We start from the raw sequence: 25638 nt of genomic DNA, 5'->3' as shown, positions 1-25638 counted from the left end.
ATATTCATTGTAAACAGCGCAGTTCAGCATGAGCAGCGGTCTACTGTGGCATATTTTTGCTCATTATAATATGTTTCCGTCGATACTGAAACACGTGAACTACAAAGCCTATTTTACCTAATAAATAATAGTTTAGCTGCAAATACGCAACATCACGAATATGGAAACATTTGGATGGATGGATATACTGTATATCAATTTATTGTATTTACTTATTTATTTCGTGTTTATCCCATTTTTTTCATTGCATATGAAAATTTAAGAATAAAAATAATCCTCCTACAACCTAAAAAATCTCTTCACATTCACTTGTGCGCTCTTGCGCAATACCTTCCTCTCGCGTTGCTCAATTGTAGATGACATAAAAGTGTTTGATATAAAGGTTGCTGTCCCATTTTAAACATGAATTGTTAATAAAAAAAAAAAATCTAATTATTTTGTTATTTTCATGGTAACATGCAATCAAGGTCTTCTGTTATTTAGGCTATATTTAACATTCATTGTGGTATTTCCACCCGTTTAAACTTAAAATTCCATGAGATTTTAAATTCAGTTTAATAGTATTAAAAATTCAGATTTAAACTAGTATAAAAACGCATTAAATTTCTTAAATTATTTCTATAAGTTAAAGTAGCCAAACCTTAAAAAAGTGTTGTCATGACTTTTTCATCATATTTTTTTTACAGTCTGATAACGAGTTGTATTCGTTTTCCTTTTTTTATTATTATTTTTGTTTTAGTTTATTGAAAATAAATTGGCTAAAATAAAAGCAGACACGTTTAAGTTAAAACAACCACAGAAACATGACTAAGTCTTGAGGGAAATATAGGTTTTATTATTTTTATAATGCGGCGCGCATGAGAGATTGCAGATCTCACAGACGAACGTCTTAATATGATCACACATTAGAAATGTTTGGTGAGATAAAATGTGCACGATAACATTAAGCACATCTCTTCGCCATCTTCACTCTTTATTATTAAGCAGGAGTTTACATACAGTTAATGCGTGTGCGTGCGCCGTGCTCGTTGTGGTGTGTGTGTGACTGACAGACAGCCTCCACGGCGCGCATGAGAGATCTCGCAGATCTCACAGAAAATGTCTTAATATGATCGCACATTAGAAATGTTTGGTGAGATAAGATGTGCACGATAACATTATTAAGCAAAAATACATAGTACATTATTTTTTTTCCATTCCAGTACACATCCCTATTTATACCTGACTTATATTTTTTCCTATCACAAACTCTGATTTATTTTTTAGCGTGTTTAAAAAAAAAACATGCAGCAAACAGAAAATAGGTGATGAATCCGTTAAAATGCAACCTATAGATAGGGTGACCACCCGTCCCGCATAGCGCGTGCGCGCACAGCGTTTGAAGCCCAATTCATGCGTCCCACAAATTGAGACTGTCACGCATAATCATTGCTTGCTCAAAAAAAGTTGGTCGCTCTATATCCTCGAGCCCCAGGCAGCCAAACGAACATTACTTGACAGTTCAGCACGCTACTGTTGCCACACCCACCCATCAGTTGAACTGCTGACTAGGTTGTTGTCAACTTTTTCATTGTTGTCATGACAGCGCACGCACGTGCATACCAGACACACTGGGAAGGAACTTTTAGATGCATGCTTTCCAATTCAAAAGTGGAGAAAGTGAGAAAAAGTGTGTCCTGTTTCAAACTGTTTTTTTTTTCATAACACGGAAATTCGTCCCCCGCACTTTTTCGGTCAAGTGTTAGTTGATAGTTGTGATAGTTAAGTGATAGTTTGCGCATGACCTGATGTTTTATTTGGACCTAGAAGGCGAGACAAACACCACGGAGCGCTAAAACTCTCCTGAAGTCAGTGTGTGTTTAATTCATACTCGAAGCCGGAGGGCGCTCTCGTGCAGAAAATCATACCAGGAAACTCCTAATATGGGCAACAGCGTCCAACTATCCCTGTATGTAAACAGTTGTTTTCACAGAAAAACGTTTTATACAGTCTATGAGAAAAACAGACACGATTGCGACAATATGTGTTTTTTTCAAGTCATCTCCAGGAGGTGATAAATAAAGTATATGAAAAATGCTATTATTACAGTATAAAAAGTATTCTGCCATATTATGTGATAAAAAAGTGTTTGTAGTATATAAACAAATCATTATTTGTTATTGTCCAGCGGTTATAGATTTCTAAGCCAATTAAAAGCTAGAAATTAGAGAAAAATTTAAGTTGCCTATAGTATCCTACCAGTCAGAAGTTTTTGAACAGTAAGCTTGTTAATGTTTTATAAAGAAGTATCTTCTGTTCACCAAGCCTGCATTCATTTGATAAAGTACAGCAAAACAGTAAAATTTTGAAATATTTTTAATAGCCTATTTAAAATAACTTTTCTATTTTAATAAATTTTAAAATGTAATTTTTAAGGTTTCTTTGATGAATAGAAAGTTCAGAAGATTTAGCTGAAATATAAATATTTTGTAAAATGATGGCTTTATCATCACTTTTGTTCAATTTAAAGAATCCTTGCTAAATAAAAGTATTCATTTCTATAATTTACCCCCCCCCCCCCCCCCCCCCCAAAAAAAAAAATTATACTGACTCTAAGCTTTTGAATGGAATAGTGTATAGTGTTGCGAAAGCTTTTTATTTCACATAATTGCTAATCTTTGGATCCTTCTATTCATCAAAGAATGCTGAAAAAAATGTGCTCATCTGTTTTAAATATTGATAATCAGCAAATCAGCATATGAGAATGATTTCTGAAGGATGTTACACTGAAGACTGGAGTTATGATGCTGAAAATTCAGCTTTAAATCACAGGAATAAATTACATTTTATTATTTTTTTATTTTAATAGTAAAAATATTTCAAATAAATGCAGGCTTGGTGAGCAGAAGAGATTTCTGTAAAAACATAAAAAAATCTTACTGTTCAAAAACAGTTGACTGGTAGGCTATATAGATAGAAACGTAAATAAAATAAGTAAATCGTAAGTGGAAGTGCATCTGTCAATTCTGTCATGAGCATACATCAGCAATTACACATGTTTAGGGGAATAGGGCATTATTAATATACCATGTAAGGTGGTATGTGCTAGAAATGGGTAAACCACTATCAGTGAGTCTGCCCATGGGGTGGGGGCACCGCCGCGCAAGGCAGTGTCCCACATTGTCCCTCAGAAACATACCCCTTGTCCCCCCTTGGGCTTATTAGCAGGTGGTCACCCTACCTATAGACGACTTATATATTTTTTCCTCTGACAAACTTAATTTATTTTTTAGCGTGTTTAAAAATTAAAAAACAAATAAAACATGCAGCAAATGAAAATAGGCAATTAATCCGTTTAAATTTTATACTTCAGAGCAGAGCGAGGGCCTAATCTAGGCTATCCAGGTTTTTTTTTTTCATTGCATCTGAAAATGACTTTTTTCATCACATTCACTTCACGCGCTCTGGCAAAGATCAGCCTCCCGCGATGATCAGCTGTGGACGATTTAAAAATGTTTGATATAAAGGTTGCTGTCCCATTTTGTACAGGAATTGTTCATTAAAAAAAATCGAATTATATTGTTAGTTCTAATTATATTATTAACACAAGTTCATTTAGACTATTTAACATGCACTGTGACATTTTATCCTTTTTTACTTATAAACTCCTTGAGTTAGTTTAATAGTATTTAAATTCAAGTTTTAAAATAAAGGTTTTAATTGCTTAAATTATTTTTATTAATTAATAATATGTTATAATGTTTATTCTTGTAGAAAATATGTGTTTATTCTTTAAGAAAATAAGGGACTATCCGAATATTTGTTTTGTTTCACCTATATATGTAGGCTACAATTATTAAAATAATAATAATAATAATAATAATAATAAAATAATGTCATTAAAAAATACCATTGTAGAATTGTGACTTTTAAAGATTAGTGATTTAGGTGGTAAAAATACTGTGAAATTACTAATGGCATGGATTTAAGAGCATAACAACTGAAGGTTTATGAAACATTAGCCAATAAAGCATTTTTATAAACAACGGAACTTAAAGTTGTGAACTTAAATATTATTTCAACCATACAGCATGTGAATAAATAAAATGCATACTTTTCATAACATTTCCTTATTGATAAAATGCATAATGTTTCTGGTGTTTGGATTTGTACTTCAATATAATGAGCTCCAAGTTTAAGAATAGCCCTAGACTAGTTTCTCTCTCTCTCTCTCTCTCTATTTAACAGCATCAGCTCAATAAAATACGTCTTCCTTCCTTTAGAATGAATGTTTTCCTGCCTAGCTAAATGTTGGGCTCATGATCAATAAGTTGTATTGGCCTCAATCTGATTTAGTAAAATCAAACCGCAGACAGTGAAGCTGCATCACTGTGCGCGAGTCCCGCGCTGTGAGGCGGGAACAGAGGATTCCGCTTGGTCTTAAAGCCTTCCGCAAACGCTATGTTCACAAATAACAATGATTTTTGTAAAATAATGGTTCATTATCAATTGATAATTTGTTATTATCATTATGGTCTTGTGAAAATAATAATATGGGCTGCGAGAAAATAATGAATACAGAGAGTAGTGTTACTGAGTGCAGGCAAGTTTCAACTCAGTAACATGAAAACACACCGTTCCTCAGAGTTAAAAAACAGACCGAATTCAGTTCAGCTGGAGGGGGTTGGGTTTTTTGGGGGTAGTTATTTATGGCTTGTGGGGGTCGAGATAAAGGTGTGAATCTCTTGCTCTTTCATATGGACAGTGTCTTATGAGGCTTTCACTTGCTGAACTGGTTTATAAAGGACTGTTGTTTTGGTTATACACAAAAAAATGGTCTGCCCTCAAGTAAGATTTTTCTAGTTCTAGTCGTTCATTTGTTATATTCAACTAATCAGAGGTTTATATTAAATTTACATAAATCTTAATATATTCCGCGCTCAAGCACATGCATTAAGTTTGCAACAAAGCACTAGCAGAAGTAGCCTAATAATTGTGAAAAATGAGACATTTTAATTATTTATTAATAAACAAATGTTTTCTTGTCGGCTGCAAGATGAAATTCACAGTCCTGGCTCTCTCCAACGAGAGAAATGCAACACAAATTGCACAATTCGTTTTCGTTTAAAAAACATTTCAAGCTTACTGTAGATGTTTTAATGTATGTGATACACCACGATATTATGTTAATTAAAAAATATATAAACTCATTATCAGGAAAAAAATTAAAGTGATGAGACGGCGCCTCTCTGTCATTAATGCGCATTAATAATTTTTGCACAAACACTAGAATATGAGCGTCGTGGTTTTCACTTGCTCCAAGAGCGCTCCATCACGAGTACAATTCATGTCAACAGCCCATAATATAACTGCATATTCAGCAAGAATTCATGTTAAACATATTTAGCTATAGCTTGATCAGAAGGTTACATTGACTGCAAGAGTCGAGTGGGATGTTAAGAGATTGTCTGTTTCTTTTACTGATTATTTTCGGGTTAAAGCATGGTTTAAACAGATTCACACTCAACCGCTTTCGCAATAATGCATTCAAACAAATGTAATCTTACAGTACTACTACATTATCAGCATGCTATCTGATTTTGAAATCTTGAAGTTAATCGATCTGTTTAGATAAAATAACTGACAAAAATGTACTGTTATTTTCATCACAAACAAAATGTTCACAGCAGAAAGCAGCAATTAAAGATTTATGCTTACAACGTTATTAGTTGGGCATGTGATATAGGGAAATAAGTTTACACAAAATAGCTTAAACCACTTTGAAACTCTCCTGTTATTTTTTATTTATTTATTATTATTATTTTATATGCTACTTTATGAACATAACATTTCAAACATACTGAAATACTTTATTCACGGAGTGAAGGTGGAGCATGTTTCTGGTATCAGAGCGCGCGGAGGGGAAGTTGTTGCTGCTCACAGACTCTGCTGCGAGTGAGAGAGATGTTTCACCCGACGAAATGAAGATGACCGCGGGAACACAAGCACAGCAAATCCGCCAAAAATCAACCTGCAGCAATGCTCGTTGATCAACTCGCCAAGCTTTACTTTTGTAGGTCGCATGGCAGTAAATAATTCGATAATATGACCATGCAATCAATACAGATATTTAATTAAAAAAATTTAAACAAGCAGGGCTAAATAAAACAATAAAATACGCACCGGACACATGGGTTGAGTTCATCCAATAAAAGATCCCCATCAGTGAACTGATGCTCGTTCTGTTTATGACAAAATGTTCTGTCACTGTGTTCAGATGATTTGACACTATAGTGTGATGTCATCAAGTTTAGACACACTTTTCGCTGTGGGGCACGGATGACAACTCTCATGTCTGGTGTAGACACACAGAAAGTGTCTGCTCTATTTACAAATAAGTTCTATAAGAAAAAAAAAAAAACCTAAACCAGCGGCATAACGAGATGGAAATATAGACTAGAAAATATATTAACAGGTCCTCCGTCCATGACACTGACTCACTGCTGAGCTGCCAGTTTTAATCTTAACAGCTCTTAACGCCGAGTGGATGGTTAGATGCATGATGGGCTAGTATTAAATAAATAAATAAATAAATAAAAATAAAGGTTTTTCTAGCATTAAGGTAATAACATTACTGTTTTTTTAAATCATCTTGTTGCAGTTATAAATTTGACTGCTAAATGAATGATAAAGAACTATGTTAAAACTTGTTTTGTAAAATTTCCTCGTCATTTGAATATTGATTTAAAAATCGGTTTAAATCATAAATTAGATTTTTTTTTTTTTTAGGCCATATGCTATTGCCCAACTTTAAAAGCTAGTAAAGAAGGCTCCCTTTAAAATCACTTAAGTTGTCAATTACTAAAGCTATTTTTTACATCTTGAGAACTTGAGTTTAATCGTGAGAACAGTTTATTAATCAGTCCATTTATTAGAGTTTCAAAGATTTAATCGTGATGGTTTAATTTTATTCGTTTCTTGTTTTAGGCTAATTAGGCATAAATAATGGGAACGAAATTATACAGTGCTTCATGTTTAAACATGCAACAATTTCTTAATAAGTTTACAGACAAATGTTTTTTCCCCAACAAGTTAAAGGACAGGTAACGAATAACAAAAATCCATGTTGTTTTATTAAAGGAAAAAATATATTTATATTGAAAATATGAATTAAAATATAGGCATAATATATGAAAATATTGACATTTTGCATATTAATCCATGTAGCCTACCCCCCTAAAATAGGCTACCACTTTTAATGCTCCGATGCAAAGTAAACCACAATTTCTTTTGAATAATATAACGCATAATTAATATGATATAAATAATACTGCACACCTTTTAAATGTGTCAAATCTAAAATATGGTTTAATACCATGCAGCTTAAGGAAAATATAAGCACAGGCACAGGCTTGACATTTATCCTGCTTGAATTCGTTCTAAGAAATGCACATAACTTCATAAGTACCAAACTTTCGTCCGTGGATATTAAATATTAAATATATGAAATATTTTAACTACAGTGTTTTTCTGTCATTTTCCCTGACTGAAGCCATCAAATCTAACACATCAGCGTGGCAAAACTGACGTCTATTAGCGAAAATGTGCTTTGATGCGCTTGTTTGATAACTTGTAGTTAAAGCGCCACTCAGCGGTCAAAAGCAACAAATGCACTTTTTACCGCCGCCGCGGCGGTAAAAAGGGCCTTTTGAATGTCTACTTAGTGTATGCTTCTGAATCAACAAAATGGTACAATAGCAAGAGTGTAGCATGAAAAATGTATGCTTACAGTTCCAGAGTTGTGATAATTTTTCTTCTTGGCTTTCTTCTTGGGGTTTATGACCTGTGCAGAAATAAAAGATGAAGAAGAAAAAAGTGTGATTATAATCACTTATGGGATAGTGGAATTTGTATAAGACTGAATAAATGCTACATAATTGAGATGCATGCACTGCATGACATTACAGAACACCACCACATCTACACTCTAGAGTTAAATTTAAGCAATTTTTTATTTAATGTAGAAATTGCTTTTCTTAATGTGTTGACATTAGCCTTAAAATATAATTTCATTCCTTTTAGACTGTTTTAATACTGTGTAACAAACAACTGTTAGAAATGTAATAAGAATTTAAAAATTAAGGAAAGAAATTGCTTGACGCGTTCCACAAATGGAATTAAATTTTAAAATTAGTTATTAATGTACACTTTTACTGACATCTTCTATCTATCTATCTATCTATCTATCTATCTATCTATCTATCTATCTATCTATCTATCTATCTATCTATCTATCATATTTTCAGTGTGAATTTAGACAATTTAGTTGCACATTACACCTTGGATTGTGTTGCACAATGTAATTGTTATTAAAGGACAGGCAGTTTATAAATTATAGACTAAAACTAAATTTGAGTAAATTCAACATTGGGCTGAAAGATGGTGTTTACAGTAAATCGAGACAATAAAGATAAAGCAGCAAAAACAGCTAATATATGTATATGCTGTGTATCTATGAAATAATTCAATTACATCTGATTACATTCTGAAATACTGGTCAAAAGTCCTGCTAAAATTATAAATATATTAATAAATAAATAAATGGCTGGAAAATGGCAATGACAAGCTCCATGACTAACATTCCAAGTGCTCTAGACCTGGTCTGATATATGCAGGCCAACTGAATCTACTTAAGTGGAAAAATATGTTAAATGTCAAAATCATTTGTGCTGATAAATGTCAAAATCAGTTATGTTGAATAATTCAGATATACACTTGTACACTGAGATCTGTTGTTTTTACGTGTTTCTTAGTTTTTTTCTGGTACCCACACACCGAGAGCTGTAATGTATGGAATTTAGTAGAGCATTTATAATCAACCTTATAGGTTGTCTGGGTCTATAGGTTCATGATATTCTTAATAATTAAAAAATGTGGAGTCAACTTGAATAATAAAAGTAAATAAATACTGTAAGCTACAGTGTATTTGTTGTGCCATGTAAATACCATGATAATGAGCTCTGCAAATGATTAAAATATAGATTAATAAAATAAGATTACCTCATACACGTTAAATTCTGACTGGCCTCTTTTCAGTTCTCTGTAGCTTGTGCTGAATTCTCCAATTAATTCATGACTGTGTAAACACACATATACACAGAATTTTTTAAGCCATTACATGTTCCTTTAGGGACTCTGAGGAATTGATTTTCTGCATGTGTGGATGAGTTTTGTAACACAAAGGTGTGCGTCTTGGGCTTTTGCATCTATATTTGGCATGTTTTCACACGTTTTCACCAGAATAATAAATACAATATTATAAATAAATACAACACCAATAAACTAAAAAATAAATAAAAAAAGTGCTTGAAATGGACAATATCATCATAAGAGCATTTCTGTCTAATTTCATGCTCATTCAGTGTGTCCCTGTGAGAAGACTTTATCTAACAGTACATTACATCTCAAATTAATGTTTGTGTCAGGTGTGTATATTAAGCTTCATGTGACTGTTCAGTACCCGCCATCCTGGTTCCAGTCATAAACTTCAACCTTGATCGTTCTGTTTAGAGAGAGAGAGAGAGAGAGAGAGAGAGAGAGAGAGGAGCATTTTACATTGTGCCTTTGTGTAAATTTAAATTTGTGTGAATTTGAATACAGCTCTAGACAATATTCCAAATCTTGTACATTGTTATGCATGTTGAGAATGATAAGAAAAATTTGATATCTCCATTCTGACCATTCTGCCAGATGAAATTGTAATTCACTAACAAAAAGTAACAGCACACCTCTCTATAGCAACCCACACAATTTAATGTATCATTGTGTTGTGATGTAATTTATGAATAATTAATTCCATAGCACAAACACTGCGTGACAAAGTTTAACACTGAACAACAGTAATAGTGATGTGCATGCATTATAAATAATTTCTAATAAACTGTTCAAAAGTATTATAGTTCATTAGTTTAAAGCTGTGTTCATGTCACGTTGGAATTACTATATTCATGAGATGACCACACTCTGAAACTACAGAGCTGTTCATGTCTTGGACTAAGGAATAGTTTGTTTCCATGGTAATAATCATTACACCAAAAAAAGAATATGTATACGGCCTTATTATTGATGACAGGAAAAAATAAAAATAACTTAAAATGCTGAATTAATTAACCTCTTTATTGTTTTTTTCAAACCTTGAAGAACCTTATGCTTATGTGAAAAGCTGAACATCTTAAAAATTATATACCATATTTTTTTTTCCTAATTACAGTATAACAACTATAACAATTAGAGTCAATTTCATAATTCCAATATGACACAACTCCAGGCGGCTGGTTGAGATTCTTAGAGTTCTGGTTCGGCATGCAATATGAAATTCAAATGTATATATTTTTTATTTTTTTTCAACATGGCCGGTCAGATTTTAGAGCCAGAACTAACCTTTCCAAAACTGGGATTATTACTACAATCTCTCAAAAATCTGTTTACTTTCCCTTCCATGCCACATTTCTTTTCAGAGAGGAAATTTTAAAATATTTCATACACCAGGGTTAGAGGGCCGGATTAGTGCATTTTGACAGAAAATAATTACAACTCTTGCTGTCCGTGGCATGACAGGTGAGTGATGAGTTTGCACAGTTCAAATAGAACAGCTCTGTCAATTACATATAGCTTTAACGCAACACATGCTAACAACAACCCAATCCCCACAGCATCCCTTAGCACCTATTCTCAGTGTTATCAACAGCGAGACACTCCGTGCATCTTTATTAGAGCGTGTGTGCTGGCTTATCTCGTGTCCCAGACTCCTCCTGATGCCCAGTGCTCTTCCTATCCATCTGTCAGTCCCTCTCTTAAAGCTGAGGCATTGTGTGGGAGAGTGCGTCACAGTACCGATCGATGCTCATCAGTGAGTGCCGCTACTGGGAGGAAGCTTCCCACTTTATCACCACACAGCAAGAGCCCTATTTGAGCTACTCATGATGGAATACCATGTAGCGGTTGGGATTCTCTTCTGTTGTCTCATGTCTCTTAATATTATGTTTAACTGTAAAATAATTTCTCCTATCCCAAAATAATATGCAGATGTTACTATAAGCAAAACATTCATCACATAGAATTTTTTTTTTTTTTTTACCAATTTAGATGTGAATCACTATACTGTATACTGTATTCACTGGTAATGTATTTGTTCTTATGCTTTACCAATATGTAAAAAAATATATAAATAAATAAAATAAAAATAAAAAATCTCTAGTGGACATTCTTTTCAATGAAATTATAATTAATTGATTGTTTTTTCAACTAAAAACATAAACTTTCCATGCTTTTCGGATATTTATTAACACAACAATGGCGTTGTGGGGGCAAACAAACTTTGGTTTCCAAGTGCAAGTTTTTGTGTAAACAAAAAAATAAATAAATTGTGAAACTGGAGACATCATGCGCATACATATTACGTGTTTGGTCTAAGGGAATCCACGCAGTCGAGTAGTGTTTGTGATATTGCCAACTACTGGCCTGGCATGAATAATAAAGTGTTTTTAGTTGTTTTCACAGATTCATGTGAACAGGAATCGTAACAATGTTGTTGTCTGTATGCGAAAACTTTTTAAAAACACAACTGAAAACATTTCCATTTTAGTGCATCATTGTTGTGTAAGCATTCCCTAAGAATATATATAGATAAAAGTATATTTGTATACTGTCCAGCTATTATTGAATCAAAACCTAGTGATTTAAAAAAAAAAATGTATTAATTAATTAATAATTATTTTTCTATTATTATTATTATTAATATTATTGATTAATATTTTTTTTTTACTGGACTAAAGTAATTTTATGCCAACAACAACAACAGTTGGTCCAGCTGTATGCTGTTTATTTAAGATTTAATTGATGTGTGATTTTCAGACAAAGGTGTGAGTATATAACTTAACCATAGTTAAAATAGGGTTTAAATGTGAAGAGATCAAACTCAAAGTACTTTATGGCAACAAAATACTGTTTCCCACAACCAATTAAAATGCACACCAAATTCTAACAAACCAATCACAGTACAAAACACTCCATACCTGTCATAATCGCCATTGCACAGGGCTCTGACAGGGATTGTAAAGGCTTGCCACACAGGGTTCAGATTGCACTTCACCACCTCTGTTTTATGGCAAATGGTAAATCTGTAAGATAACAGGATAATAGTTTAAAATGTTTATAGTATGTGTTGACATCAAATCATTGTGTGTTTGAAATTAAACATTACACATACAATTAACTAAAATGCTTAAATGTCTTGAATAAATACATTCATTTGACATAGTCTACTTATCTGAAATGGTAAATGATCCATTCCTTTCAGTCTGATTCTAAAAACTGATCAGAACATTTGGAACTGACAAGAAATTTTTCTTTCTGTAGCATTGCATTTGTTTATGAATCATTGATTGATAATGAACCTCTTTAACTGAGCAAAGGTAATTTATCAAAGTTAAAGCCATTCTCAGAATTCATTCCATTCTATAGAGGAATTTAATCATTATCAACTGAAATTTTCACAAATTAAACACCAACATTCAAAGAATACTAATATGAATACTAGCAAAGAGATTAGTGACAGGGACGTGAAGAGAGAGGACTCAAACGCAGAGGATACATGCAACAGTTTATTAGGTATAACCGTAAATCCAAAATTAATCCAACGTGTGATGACACACACATGAGCCAAAAACAGGTGTAACAACTCCAGAGCCGTCCGTACAGTCACATGCGGACACAGGCTGTGAAGACCACCTCTGGGGCAATGCCCAACAGGACGTGGAAAAACGAGACAGAGGATCTCAGGCATGCGGCCAACGAAAGACTCCTTCTCGATTAAGCACCCTGAACCGTGACAATTAGAGCTTTACACATGTATTATAGTTCCAATATGTTTTGGTGCAGTCAGTATGTAAAATCTGTTATTTGTAGTGTGAGTGAGAAAGGTCAAGAAAACCACTGCATAAATTTACATTGCATACATTGATTTGAATGTCATAAGAGTGTCATATTTTAAAAAGCCTGTTTGGTGATACAATTATGCACTAAAATGTGTGAATCGATTGACAACCATAGGTTAAAGGCATAATTTAAATGTGAGTTTAAAACTTGCAAAATATAAGTGGAATCAGTTTTATGTTTTTACACACACACACAAAAAAGCTGAATATCATGTTTGTTTAAGCTGAAATCACACTTTATCACAGGTATACAGACATAATTTATGATAACTGTAACAATAATATTGAAAACAGTTAAAAAAAGTGATTATTGTTGAAGATTTGTATTGGTTTTATTCCTAAGCATCAACAGGACTGTTTCAGAAACTGAGCAAATATTTGACATATTTGGTTTGACTTTCTGATGCTGGCCCTTGAGCTATACCTCTCTCAATTCACCACAGAATTTATAAAAAAAAAAACAGATTCTGTTTCTAAAGTACATAGACATGAATTGATTGCTCAGTTATGGGCTCAATATGTCACCCTCTCCTTGTAATACCTGTGTCATACCCATGTCATTATACACAGTTGTGTCCTGATATGTCACAAAAACATGCCCACACACACACACACACACACACACACACACACACACACACACACACACACACATATATATACATACTGTTTACCTCATGTCAAAATTAGCTTTTTGTATTTGATTTTGCAATTCCATTAAAACAACAACAACAAAACAAATAAAAAAAAAACTATAGCCACACACACACACAAACGGTTGTGCCATTCCTCTTTTTTCCAGAGTTCGATGGATTTCAGGAATGGCAAGCACACTGTACTCCTAATAAATTAAGACAACATTAGCTTCTAGTAAGCTGCCTTCCTGTCTACATTATTACTGAAATGGAATCTCTTAAGTACCTCATCTGAAACACTCACTCACTCACTCACTCACTCACTCACTGATTAAGCATTGACTTCCATTGTATTGATGAAAAAAAAAAAATCATACAGGTTTAGAATAGGGTGACCAGTTGTCCTCCTTTTTCCGGGGACAGTCACAGTTTTTGGTGTCCTGTCCCTGACTGGAGTTGTCCCCAGAAATATCCCCATTTTAAAGCACGTTCAAAACAACCCACAAACACACTGGAAAAGTCAGACCAATTTAGCCAGCTGGCTATCATATGATTACTTGGTCGCAACTCGCAAGCTGTTAATTACCTTTTGCAAAATAATTAAAACTGTAACTTAAAGCTTTTGCAAAATAAAGAAAACTTCTCTCTGCAGTTTCGTTTTCCTTTCCGAAAACTTTGGAACGTGTCACAATGAACCGTAATTTAGCACACTATTTGTTTTATTTCGTTAATCTGTCAGTATGATTTAAGTGAAATATATTTAGTGTATATGCCTATATTCCTTTTTATGTAAGCCTATAGGGGTAAGTTTTTCAGTTTTCTCCATTCATAGAAGCGCTGCAGGTGCGTGTGATCTGTTGAATTCATCTCACACTATCCTCAGATAAACTCATTGCGACTTGCCTATGATGAGTTCAGAGCTGAGCGGACATTTCACTTGTCGGCTTCAGCGTCTCATTTGCATATGCCGTACTTCTGGAATTCATGATTCATTGACAGCAAATTTCAAATATTAAATGGAACGATAAAATAACGTTATTAACCGGTTAATGGCCATTTCAAATTTTCGATTATTTTCGGAACTATAAAATTGTATTTGTTTCTGTTTCTGTCAAAATTTCGTCCGTTTCCGGTTTTCGTTTTCGTTCCTTGAACCGGTTCAGAGCCCTGGTTAAAACTCTTGTATCTGATCTACACAAATAAAGGCAATAAAGGAATTTGGATTTATTGAGGAACAGAATCAGGAATTTGGATTTATTGAGGAACAGAATCAACCAGATAAGGGGTGACTGTTCCATTCCAAAAGAACCCCTGCTGATCCAGGTGCAAAGGACTATGGGTATTAATCTAAAGGAATTCAATGGAAAGCTATTTCTCCAGCATAGAGTCTGGAGATAAGATTGATGCTGTGAGCACTTTGAATCTGCTCATGTGTCTGTGTTACTCACGTTCCATCCTCGTTGGTGCGATTAAACACTAAAAAGGGGTCAGATTTGCCAAAGAAGTCCTTTTTGTCCAGTTTGTTGCCACAAAATTGCATCGTCGCAGACTCCTGCAGGGTGAGAATGTTTTAGAAAAGCAGGTTATGAGGGCAACGGAAGTGTGTGTGTGTGGATTTAGAGCACTTGGGACAACAATATCAATATAAATGAGCAGAGTAGTTGGCGATTTAGGGTTTCTATACAGATAACATTATGCAAATGACAAACATCTTGGCATGTTACATTTGCTTGACTACTGAACCCAGATGGCAATGCTAAAATGCCTAATTAGGAATCCATTTGACAAGTGTTAAATGTAGATACACTTTCACTGTCTGTTTGAGATGCAATGCTTCAGCAGGGAATGGGATAAGGCATAATTGATCTGTGTTGTGAAAGACAAATGTAAAAATTTTGCTAGCAATGTGGAGGTCTTTCTGCATGTGTGTCTGTGAGCACAGCTGAAGTTCTTGGGACTTCACACATGCTATTAGTGTTTTACAACTAAGGCAAATCAGCTACTTTGAATAGACTAAAAGACATGCTGAGAAGCCAAATGAAATTAGCTTCTAGCAAGCTGCCTTTCTTTCTCCTGACTATATAGGCAGCAATCCATGAAATGGGATCTCATAGTAACTGACTAAAACAGCTTTGAGGAGCACACAAATAGCACTCGTCACTTGAATCTCTCAAGAGACTTGGTCAGAATTGATTTCAATAGAGTTTGATGGTAGCATGTTGCTATAAGCTAACTGGAAATGCACACAAAATTTCATTAGCAACACTCAAAATAAAATCATAAAATCAGTCCTGAAAGCAAGTAGGAAACTTGCCTTATAATTGATTTTAATAGAGTTTGTAGTTAGCATGGTGCTTTACTACTGTACACACAAAATTTCACTACCAAAAGTTAAATTGCTAAGTAAACAATGTGACACACACACACACACACACACACACACACACACACACACACACACACACACACACACACACACACACACACACACACACACATCTATTAGAAATTCAACAGCAAACATAAATATTGGGTAGTGTTTTTTATATTTTTTATATTTTTATGAGTCTATATAGCAGTGAGTGATATTGGCCAAGCTTGAATGGGTATTAGAAATCATGGAGCGCAAATAAGACTTGAATTCTAATTATCAATATTAGCTCTTACCTTGCTGTTGCTAAGCTCCTCTGACTTCACAATAATTGTCCCACATTTCTTCCCTGGAATCCCCCTGTGTATGACAAAATGAGAGAATTCAGGTCATAAATGTGTCTACTGCACAATAATATTGAATAAAACTGACATAACACATCATGAAATATTACATTTTTTCTACATCAAAAGGTCAAAAAGTACCAAGATCTACTTAATGTGAAAAAAAAAAAACGTAGTCACAATGTTTCCCAGAAATATGCTGGTGCTTGTGTACAGGTTTAATTATGCACCCAATACTTGGTTGGGGCTCCTTTTGCATGAATTACTGCTTCAGTGAGGCGTGGCATGGAGACGATCGGCCTGTGGCACTACTGAGGCGTTATTGAAGCCCAGGTCACTTTGATAGTGGTCTTCAGCTCCTCTGTATTGCTTGGTTGGATATTTAATATCTTCCTCTTCACAATACCCCATAGATTCTCTGTGAGGTTTGAGTCAGGTGAGTTGAGTCACAGTCATCAAACCACTTGGAAGTTTGATAAACCAAACACTTTGGACTTGATAAAACACAATGGAGCAACACCAGCAGACGTCACAACACCCTAAATCATCACTGACTTCAGAAACTTCACACTGGACTTCTTCTGTGATTCTGTGCCTCTCCAGTCTTCCTCCACACTCCAGACCTTGATTTCCAAATTAAATGCTAATATTACTTTCAGTGGTTTGGTTGTAGGAATGTGACAGCTGTGGCGCTTTTCCTGAAGACGTCTGTGTGTGGTGACTCTAGATGCGCTGACTTTGGCTTCAGTCCACTCCTTGTGAAGCTCTCCCAAGTTCATGAATCGACTTTTCCTGACAATCTTCCCAAGGCTGTGGTCATACCTGTTGCTTGTGCAACATTTCCTACCACACTTTTTCCTTCCAATCAATTTATTATGAATATATTTTGATTCAGCACTGTGTGAACAGCCAGCCCTTTCAGCAATGACCTTCTGTGGCTTACTCTCCTTGTGGAGGTGTTGATGATTGTCTTCTGGATAATTGTCAAGTCAGTAGCCTTTCCCATAATTGTGGTTGCATGTTCTAAACTAGCCCAAGAGTTACCCATTATTTATACTCAAAATTAATCAAACTAATCAATGTCACCTTTATTTATATAGCGCTTTAAACAAAACACATTGCGTCAAAGCAACTGAACAACATTCATTAGGAAAACAGTGTCAATAATGCAAAAATGATAGTTAAAGGCAGTTCATCATTGGATTCAGTGATGTCATCTCTGTTCAGTTAAATAGTGTCTGTGCATTTATTTGCAATCAAGTCAACGATATCGCTGTAGATGAAGTGTCCCCAACTAAGCAAGCCAGAGGCGACAGCGGCAAGGAACCAAAACTCCATCGGTGACAGAATGGAGAAAAAAACCTTGGGAGAAACCAGGCTCAGTTGGGGGGCCAGTTCTCCTCTGACCAGACGAAACCAGTAGTTCAATTCCAGGCTGCAGCAAAGTCAGATTGTGCAGAAGAATCATCTGTTTCCTGTGGTCTTGTCCTGGTGCTCCTCTGAGACAAGGTCTTTACAGGGGATCTGTATCTGGGGCTCTAGTTGTCCTGGTCTCCACTGTCTTTCAGGGATGTAGAGGTCCTTTCTAGGTGCTGATCCACCATCTGGTCTGGATACGTACTGGATCCGGGTGACTGCAGTGACCCTCTGATCTGGACACAGACTGGATCTGGTGGCCACGGTGACCTCGGAACAAGAGAGAAACAGACAAATATTAGCGTAGATGCCATTCTTCTAATGATGTAGCAAGTACATAGGGTGTTATGGGAAGTGTTTCCGGTTCCGGTTTACCTAATTAATGCAGCCTAAAAATCCTTTAACGGATTTGGATAATAAAAGCATATTAGTATGTTATGTGTATGCCAGGTTAAAGAGATGGGTCTTTAATCTAGACTTAAACTGCAAGAGTGTGTCTGCCTCCCGAACAATGTTAGGTAGGTTATTCCAGAGTTTGGGCGCCAAATAGGAAAAGGATCTGCCGCCTGCAGTTGATTTTGATATTCTAGGTATTATCAAATTGCAAGAGTTTTGAGAACGTAGCGGACGTAGAGGATTATAATGTAAAAGGAGCTCATTCAAATACTGAGGTGCTAAACCATTCAGGGCTTTATAAGTAATAAGCAATATTTCAAAATCTATGCGATGCTTGATAGGGAGCCAGTGCAGTGTTGACAGGACCGGGCTAAGGAAAGATTGCGATCAAATAGCACACCTAGGTTCCTAACTGATGACGAAGAATTGACAGAGCAACCATCAAGTCTTAGACAGTGTTCTAGGTTATTACAATCAGAGTTTTTAGGTCCTATAATTAACACCTCTGTTTTTTCAGAATTTAGCAGTAAGAAATTTTACTCGTCATCCAGTTTTTTATATCGACTATGCAATCCATTAATTTTTCTAATTGGTGTGTTTCACCGGGCTGCGAAGAAATATAGAGCTGAGTATCATCAGCATAACAGTGAAAGCTAACACCATGTTTCCTGATGATATCTCCCAAGAGTAACATATAAAGCGTGAAGAGTAGCGGCCCTAGTACTGAGCCTTGAGGTACTCCATACTGCACTTGTGATCAATAGGATACATCTTCATTCACTGCTACGAACTGATGGCGGTCATATAAGTACGATTTAAACCATGCTAATGCACTTCCACTGATGCCAACAAAGTGTTCAAGTCCATGCAAAAGAATGTTGTGGTCAATTGTGTCAAACGCAGCACTAAGATCCAATAAAACTAATAGAGAGATACACCCACGATCAGATGATAAGAGCAGATCATTTGTAACTCTAAGGAGAGCAGTCTCAGTACTATGATACGGTCTAAATCCTGACTGGAAATCCTCACATATACCATTTTTCTCTAAGAAGGAATATAATTGTGTGGATACCACCTTTTCTAGTATCTTGGACAGAAAAGGGAGATTCGAGATTGGTCTATAATTAACTAGTTCTTTGGGGTCAAGTTGTGGTTTTTTGATGAGAGGCTTAATAACAGGCAGTTTGAAGGTTTTGGGGACATATCCTAATGACAATGAGGAATTAATAATAGTCAGAAGAGGATCTATGACTTCTGGAAGCATCTCTTTTAGGAGCTTAGATGGTATAGGGTCTAACATACATGTTGTTGGTTTAGATGATTTAACAAGTTTATACAATTCTTCCTCTCCTATGGTAGAGAATGAGTTGAACTGTTCCTCAGGGGGTCTATAGTGCACTGTCTGATGTGATACTGTAGCTGACGGCTGAATGGTTGCAATTTTATCTCTAATAGTATCGATTTTAGAAGTAAAGTAGTTCATAAAGTCATTACTGCTGTGGTGTTGGGAAATGTCAACACTTGTTGAGGCTTTATTTTTCGTTAATTTAGCCACTGTATTGAATAAATACCTGGGGTTATGTTTGTTTTCTTCTAAAAGAGAAGAAAAGTAATCGGATCTAGCAGTTTTAAAGCTTTTCTGTAGGATATGTTACTTTCCCGCCAAGCAATACGAAATACCTCTAGTTTTGTTTTCCTCCAGCTGCGCTCCATTTTTCGGGCTGCTCTCTTTAGGGTGCGAGTATGCTCATTATACCATGGTGTCAAACTGTTTTCCTTAACCTTCCTTAAGCGTAAAGGGGCAACTTTATTTAAAGTGCTAGAAAAGAGAGAGTCCATAGTTTCTGTTACATCATCAAGTTGTTCTGAGGTTTTGGATATGCTAAGGAATTTGGATACATCAGGAAGATAACTTAAAAAGCAGTCTTTTGTGTTAGAAGTGATGGTTCTTCCATACTTGTAACAAGAAGTAAAATTTACAATTTTGGCTATATGAATTTTGCAAAGAACTAAATAATGATCTGAGATATCATCACTTGGCTGAATAATTTCAACACCATCAACATCAATTCCATGTGACAGTATTAAATCTAGAGTATGATTTCGACAATGAGTAGGTCCTGAAACGTGTTGTCTAACACCAAAAGAGTTCAGAATGTCTATAAATGCTGATCCCAATGCATCGTTTTCATTATCAACATGGATATTAAAATCACCAACTATTAAAACTTTATCTGCAGCCAGAACTAACTCGGATGTAAAATCACCAAACTCTTTAATAAAGTCTGTATGGTGCCCTGGTGGCCTTTATACAGTAGCCAGTACAAACATAACAGGGGATTTATCATTAACATTGGTTTCTTTGGATAATGTTATATGAAGTACCATTACTTCAAACGAGTTATACTTGTAGCCTGCCCTCTGAGAAATCCTGAAAACGTTGTTATAAATTGAAGCAACACCTCCACCTTTGCCTTTTAGACGTGGCTCATGTTTATAACAGTAATCTTGGGGGGTGGACTCATTTAAAATAATGTAATCATCAGGTTTTAGCCAGGTTTCTGTCAAACAGAGTACATCTATATTATGATCAGTGATCATATTATTTACAAAAAGTGTTTTCGTAGAAAGGGATCTGATATTTAATAAGCCAAGCTTTATCATTTGTTTATCCATATTGCTTCTGTTTTGTATTTGTTGAACCTCAATTAAATTGTTAATCTTAACTTGGTTTGGACGTTTTTTTGTTTTTTCTATTTCGGGGAACAGACACAGTCTCTATAGTGTGATATCTAGGTGAAAAAGTCTCTATGTGCTGAGAATTAACTGACCTCTGTGACGGGAGGCAGCTAGCAGACGGTCGGTTTAGCCAGTCTGTCTGCTTCCTGACCTGGGCCCCAGTTAGTCAAGTATAAACACTAAGACTATTTGCCATATTTGTAGAGAGAAGAGTGGCGCCACCCCAGGAGGGATGAAGACCATCTCTTTTCAGGTCAGGTCTGCCCCAAAAGCTCGTCCAATTGTCTATGAAACCTATGTTATTCTGTGGGCACCACTTAGACATCCAGCCATTGAGTGATGACAATCTGCTATGCATCTCATCACCACGGTAAGCAGGGAGGGGACCAGAGCATATTACAGTGTCTGACATCGTGCTTGCAAGTTCACACACCTCTTTAATGTTATTTTTAGTGATCTCCGACTGGCGAAGTCGAACATCATTAGCGCCGGCATGAATAACAATCTTACTGTATTTACGTTTAGCATTAGCCAGCACTTTTACATTTGCCAAGATGTCAGGCACTCTGGCTCCCGGTAAACATTTGACTATGGTGGCTGGTGTCTCTATATTCACGTTCCGTACAATAGAATCACCAATAACTAGAGCACTTTCATCAGGTTTCTCAGTGTGTGCATCACTGAGTGGGGAGAACCTGTTTAATGTTTTGATCGGAACAGAAGAGCAGTGTTTTGACCCATGACTATGCTGCCTCACCGTCACCCAGTTGCCCTGCTGCTGGGGCTCTGTTTCCGGAACCGAACAATGTACAGGAATCCCTGAGCTAGACGCATCCAAAGCCGTATCTAGAGCCCTAACATTCTTACTGTCCTCAATTAAAGTTTGGATGCGTGTCTCTAATTCTGAAATCTTCTCTGTCAGCCTAACTATTTCCTGCATTTATCACATGTGAATCCCTCATCAGCGACAGAGATAGATAAACTGTACATGTGGCAAGAGGTGCAAGTAACAATGACGGGAGAAGCCATTACTCACCGTGCTTGATGAAATATTCTTACTGCGGTTGTTTGATGAACTTGTGAAAAACTGGAGCGAGGGAGAGGAGAAAAGAAAACAGCGATAGGTTCGAATGAAAACGCTAATGACAAGCTAACGAGTGCTCTGACAAGCTAACGAGTGCTAATCAAGCTCAAAATGGAATAATCAAAATTTTTGGGATACTGAATTTTTAATTTTCCTAAGCTATAAGTCGTAGCCATAATATAAGAAAATATAAGAAAGTTCGCTTTTTTAAATTAAATTAATTTATTGTAATTAAATTACAAAAAAATAAAGACCTTTTCCATGATATTCTAATTTTTTGAGATGCACCTGTACATATTTTTGCTTAACAGAATGGCATAATATTACAGTGTGCATAAGTTGACCCAACAAATGGAAAACATGAAGTGTGAGAAACCCCATAGTCACCATGACAACCCCAACCTAGCAGCGATATCTAATAAAGAGGACTAAGATCTCATTCATATTTCAGGGAAGACATTAAAAAATTTTTTTTCGAAAAAAACATTATATTGAAATCGGTCGTGCAGAATAAATAAAGTTAAGAGCTGAAAATCTTGTACAATTCTGAACTGACTGACACACTTTTCTGTTACTTTTCAATGAAAGCAAGAAATTGTTTATTTTGTCAGTTTATGTGGATGGCATTTGTGCCAAGATGTCCAGAAGACAATCATTGACACGCTTTACAAGGAGCCACAAACATTCATTGCCAAAGAAGCTGGCTGTTCACAGAGTGCTGTATATAAGCACGTTAACAGAAAGTTGAGTGTACGAAAAAGTGAGGAGAAAAAAAAGATGCACAATCAACCGAGAGAACCGCAGCCTTATGAGGATTGTCAAGCGAAATTGATTCAAGAATTTGAGTAAACTTCACAATGAATGGACTTAGGCTGGGGTCAAGGCATCAAGAGCAACCACACACAGACGTTTCAAGAAATTTGGCTACAGTTGTCGTATTCCTCTTGTTAAGCCACTCCCGAGGCATCTCTGAATCTGAATCAAAATTTTCCTGAAAAAAGCAACAACAACCTTGACACATTTGAGCAAAATTCTATTTTTAAATCATGAAATAATGTGAAGTTTAGTTCATGTGGTGTGAAATATTATATTTTAATAATGATGAAATTATTTATAAATCAAAAAGGGGTTATGCTATTATGCTTGTATATATATATATATATATATATATATATATATATATATATATATATATATATATATATATATATATATATATATATTATGTATGTATAAATATATATATTGTCACAAATGTCAGCTTGAGTGCCCATGAACTCCGTTTCCCATAATACTGAGCCTAGGGCTAATCACCACCAGGTTTTCCCCATTACCACTCCCCTATAAATACTGTGTTTGGACTCTCAGTTATTGTGGAGTCTTGTTTAGCCCAGTCTGACATTTCTGAGTGTTTTCCTAGTGTTTGTTCCTTCCGTGTCTGATCTTGGATTGTTTATACCGTCTGTGATTCTCTGCCACCTGCCCCAACCCCTGCCTGGTATTGTTATTGATTCTGGATATCCCTTGACATACTTGACGCTGTTATCTGATTTCTGTCTGTCTGACCATTCTCTAATAAATACTGCAATTGGATCCGAACGTCTCTGACCCCATGTTTTATATATATATATATATATATTTATTTATATGGGTGCTTCTCAATGAAGTAGAATGTCGTGAAAAAGTTCATTTATTGCAGTTATTCAACTCAAATTGTGAAACTTGTGTATTAAATAAATTCAATGCACACAGACTGAAGTAGTTTAAGTCTTTGGTTCTTTTCATTGTGATGATTTAGGCTCACATCTAATAAAAATCCACCAAATCACAATCTCAACAAGTTAGAATACTTCATAAGACCAATAAAAAAATAAAAAAATAAAAATAATTGGGCAACAGTCCAGTTCTTCTTCTCCTTAGCCCAGGTAAGATTCAGATTCAGATTCAGATATCTTTATTAGTCCCCAAGAGGCCAGTTCAGTTCTACAAGCCAACCCATCCAAAAAAAAATTTGATTCTCCATTTTTTGGGGAGGCTGCTTATTGAGTCTGGTTTTATCTACACTACTGGTTTTAAAATTGAATCATTGCCTTTTAATAACTAATGTACATTAATAGTAATGCTAAATGATGTTGAGTGTAATATGAGTTAAATAGAAAAGATTTTTGATTTGGTGTCTGGAAATACCTTACGAAGCAGTGTTGGGCAAGTTACTCTGAAAATGTAATCAAATTACTGATTACTGATTACTACTTTTAAAAGTAATCACATTACTGTTCTGATTATTTCAAAAGTAATTAGTCACATTACTAGTTACATTACTTATTTTCTCTATGAAATTTATGAAATCCCAGCATACACACTCCCGATAAATATTTGTTATTAAAGCATCAACATTCACAGAACACTGTTATTTTTAACTAAAGCAAGCGGCTGCTGCATGCAAAGTTTGGCAGAATGCAAGCAAAGAGCATTGCATTTATAATCTCTAAAAGACGTCTCATCACGTAAATATATGCATAATTAATATTTCATAATGTCTACAATTTGTGTGTTAGAATGAGAGGAAACGTGGGAATGCAAATTTCAGCACTGCATTGCTCAATGCTGCAAACACGTGTTATAGCTAGGGTTGGGTATCGATTGGGTTTTTTACTATACCGGTGCCATTTTGATACTTTTAAAAAGTACCGGTGCCTAAACGGTGCCTGAACCGATACTTTAAAAAAAAGAGCCACAAAAAACTATGGATAACATTAAAGAACATTAAATAAAAAAAAAATCCATAGCTTTCACATGCTCCTTGGATGCTCTAATTTCCCAAGTTGTGCGCCCCTTACTCTAAGGCTAATAAATGTATTTCATAATCTGGGTCATTGTTTAATACAAAAATTTTCTACTGTATTTCTGTCAATCACTCTGATATTTAGTTCAAACGAGTGCTGTGTGTCACTGTCTTTAATCAGTTATGTGAATGACTGTATGGTCATTCTTTATAAAGTAGCAACAATGTTGTTTGTAAAGAACAGTACTGTGCAAAAGTCTTAGGCACATTAGTATTTTCACCCCAAAAATGGTTTTAAGATTTGATGGAAATGTAAACTGATATTTTCTACTGACACACTAAAACAAAAGATATAAATAACTGGCCGAACACCATTCTTTGGGATGAAAATACTAATGTGCCTAAGACTTTTGCACAGTAGTGTATGTATAAAGTATGTATAATTAAATTAAGTATATTTAAATAAGTGTAATTAAAGTATGCGTTCATATACTGTATGTTAAGGGCTAGATTTTCGCTGGAAGAAATTAGCGGTGTGATGAGCGGTGAACGGAGTGAAAACTTTACAGTAGATGTAAAAAAACCGATTGCTGCTCGTGACCTTTTGTAAACTGTATTTATGACAAAGATACACAGATATAGATATTCTGACAATCTATCGATAAACACACCTTGTGTGCTCTGTTTCTGTTTGAGTCCGCTCGCATTACTCCGACGCAGTCTGCGGATTAAAGAGCATGCTGAAAGACAAGGAGGAGACCGGTCTGCAGCCATTTTCATATGAAATTTAAGAGGACTGACTCTGAGGCGATCGTGAATTTGTGTACAGTTTATGGAGCTAAATGCTATAGCCCCGCTAAAAAAGCCGAGTGACGCCCATGCTTCTTGTGT

The 25638-nt window shown here is 35.3% G+C and overlaps 1 protein-coding gene across 1 annotated transcript in view; it reads right to left on the bottom strand.

Annotated features, from left to right (window-relative positions):
* Positions 1-25638, bottom strand: part of LOC132099089 (copine-8-like) — a 230629-nt gene that overhangs the window by 57644 nt on the left and 147347 nt on the right. The window contains exons 7-12 of the mRNA XM_059505532.1: positions 16277-16340; positions 15058-15161; positions 12054-12158; positions 9500-9541; positions 9040-9115; positions 7769-7822 (exon numbers count right to left, since the gene is read on the bottom strand). Of these exons, the coding sequence (XP_059361515.1) occupies positions 7769-7822; positions 9040-9115; positions 9500-9541; positions 12054-12158; positions 15058-15161; positions 16277-16340 (445 nt within the window). The remainder of the gene's footprint in view (positions 1-7768; positions 7823-9039; positions 9116-9499; positions 9542-12053; positions 12159-15057; positions 15162-16276; positions 16341-25638) is intronic.

Source organism: Carassius carassius, chromosome 22 (genome assembly GCF_963082965.1).
Source record: "Carassius carassius chromosome 22, fCarCar2.1, whole genome shotgun sequence".
Classification (NCBI taxonomy): domain Eukaryota; kingdom Metazoa; phylum Chordata; class Actinopteri; order Cypriniformes; family Cyprinidae; genus Carassius; species Carassius carassius.
The sequence above is the reverse complement of the archived record's forward strand: the minus strand, read 5'-3'. Positions and strand labels throughout refer to the sequence as shown.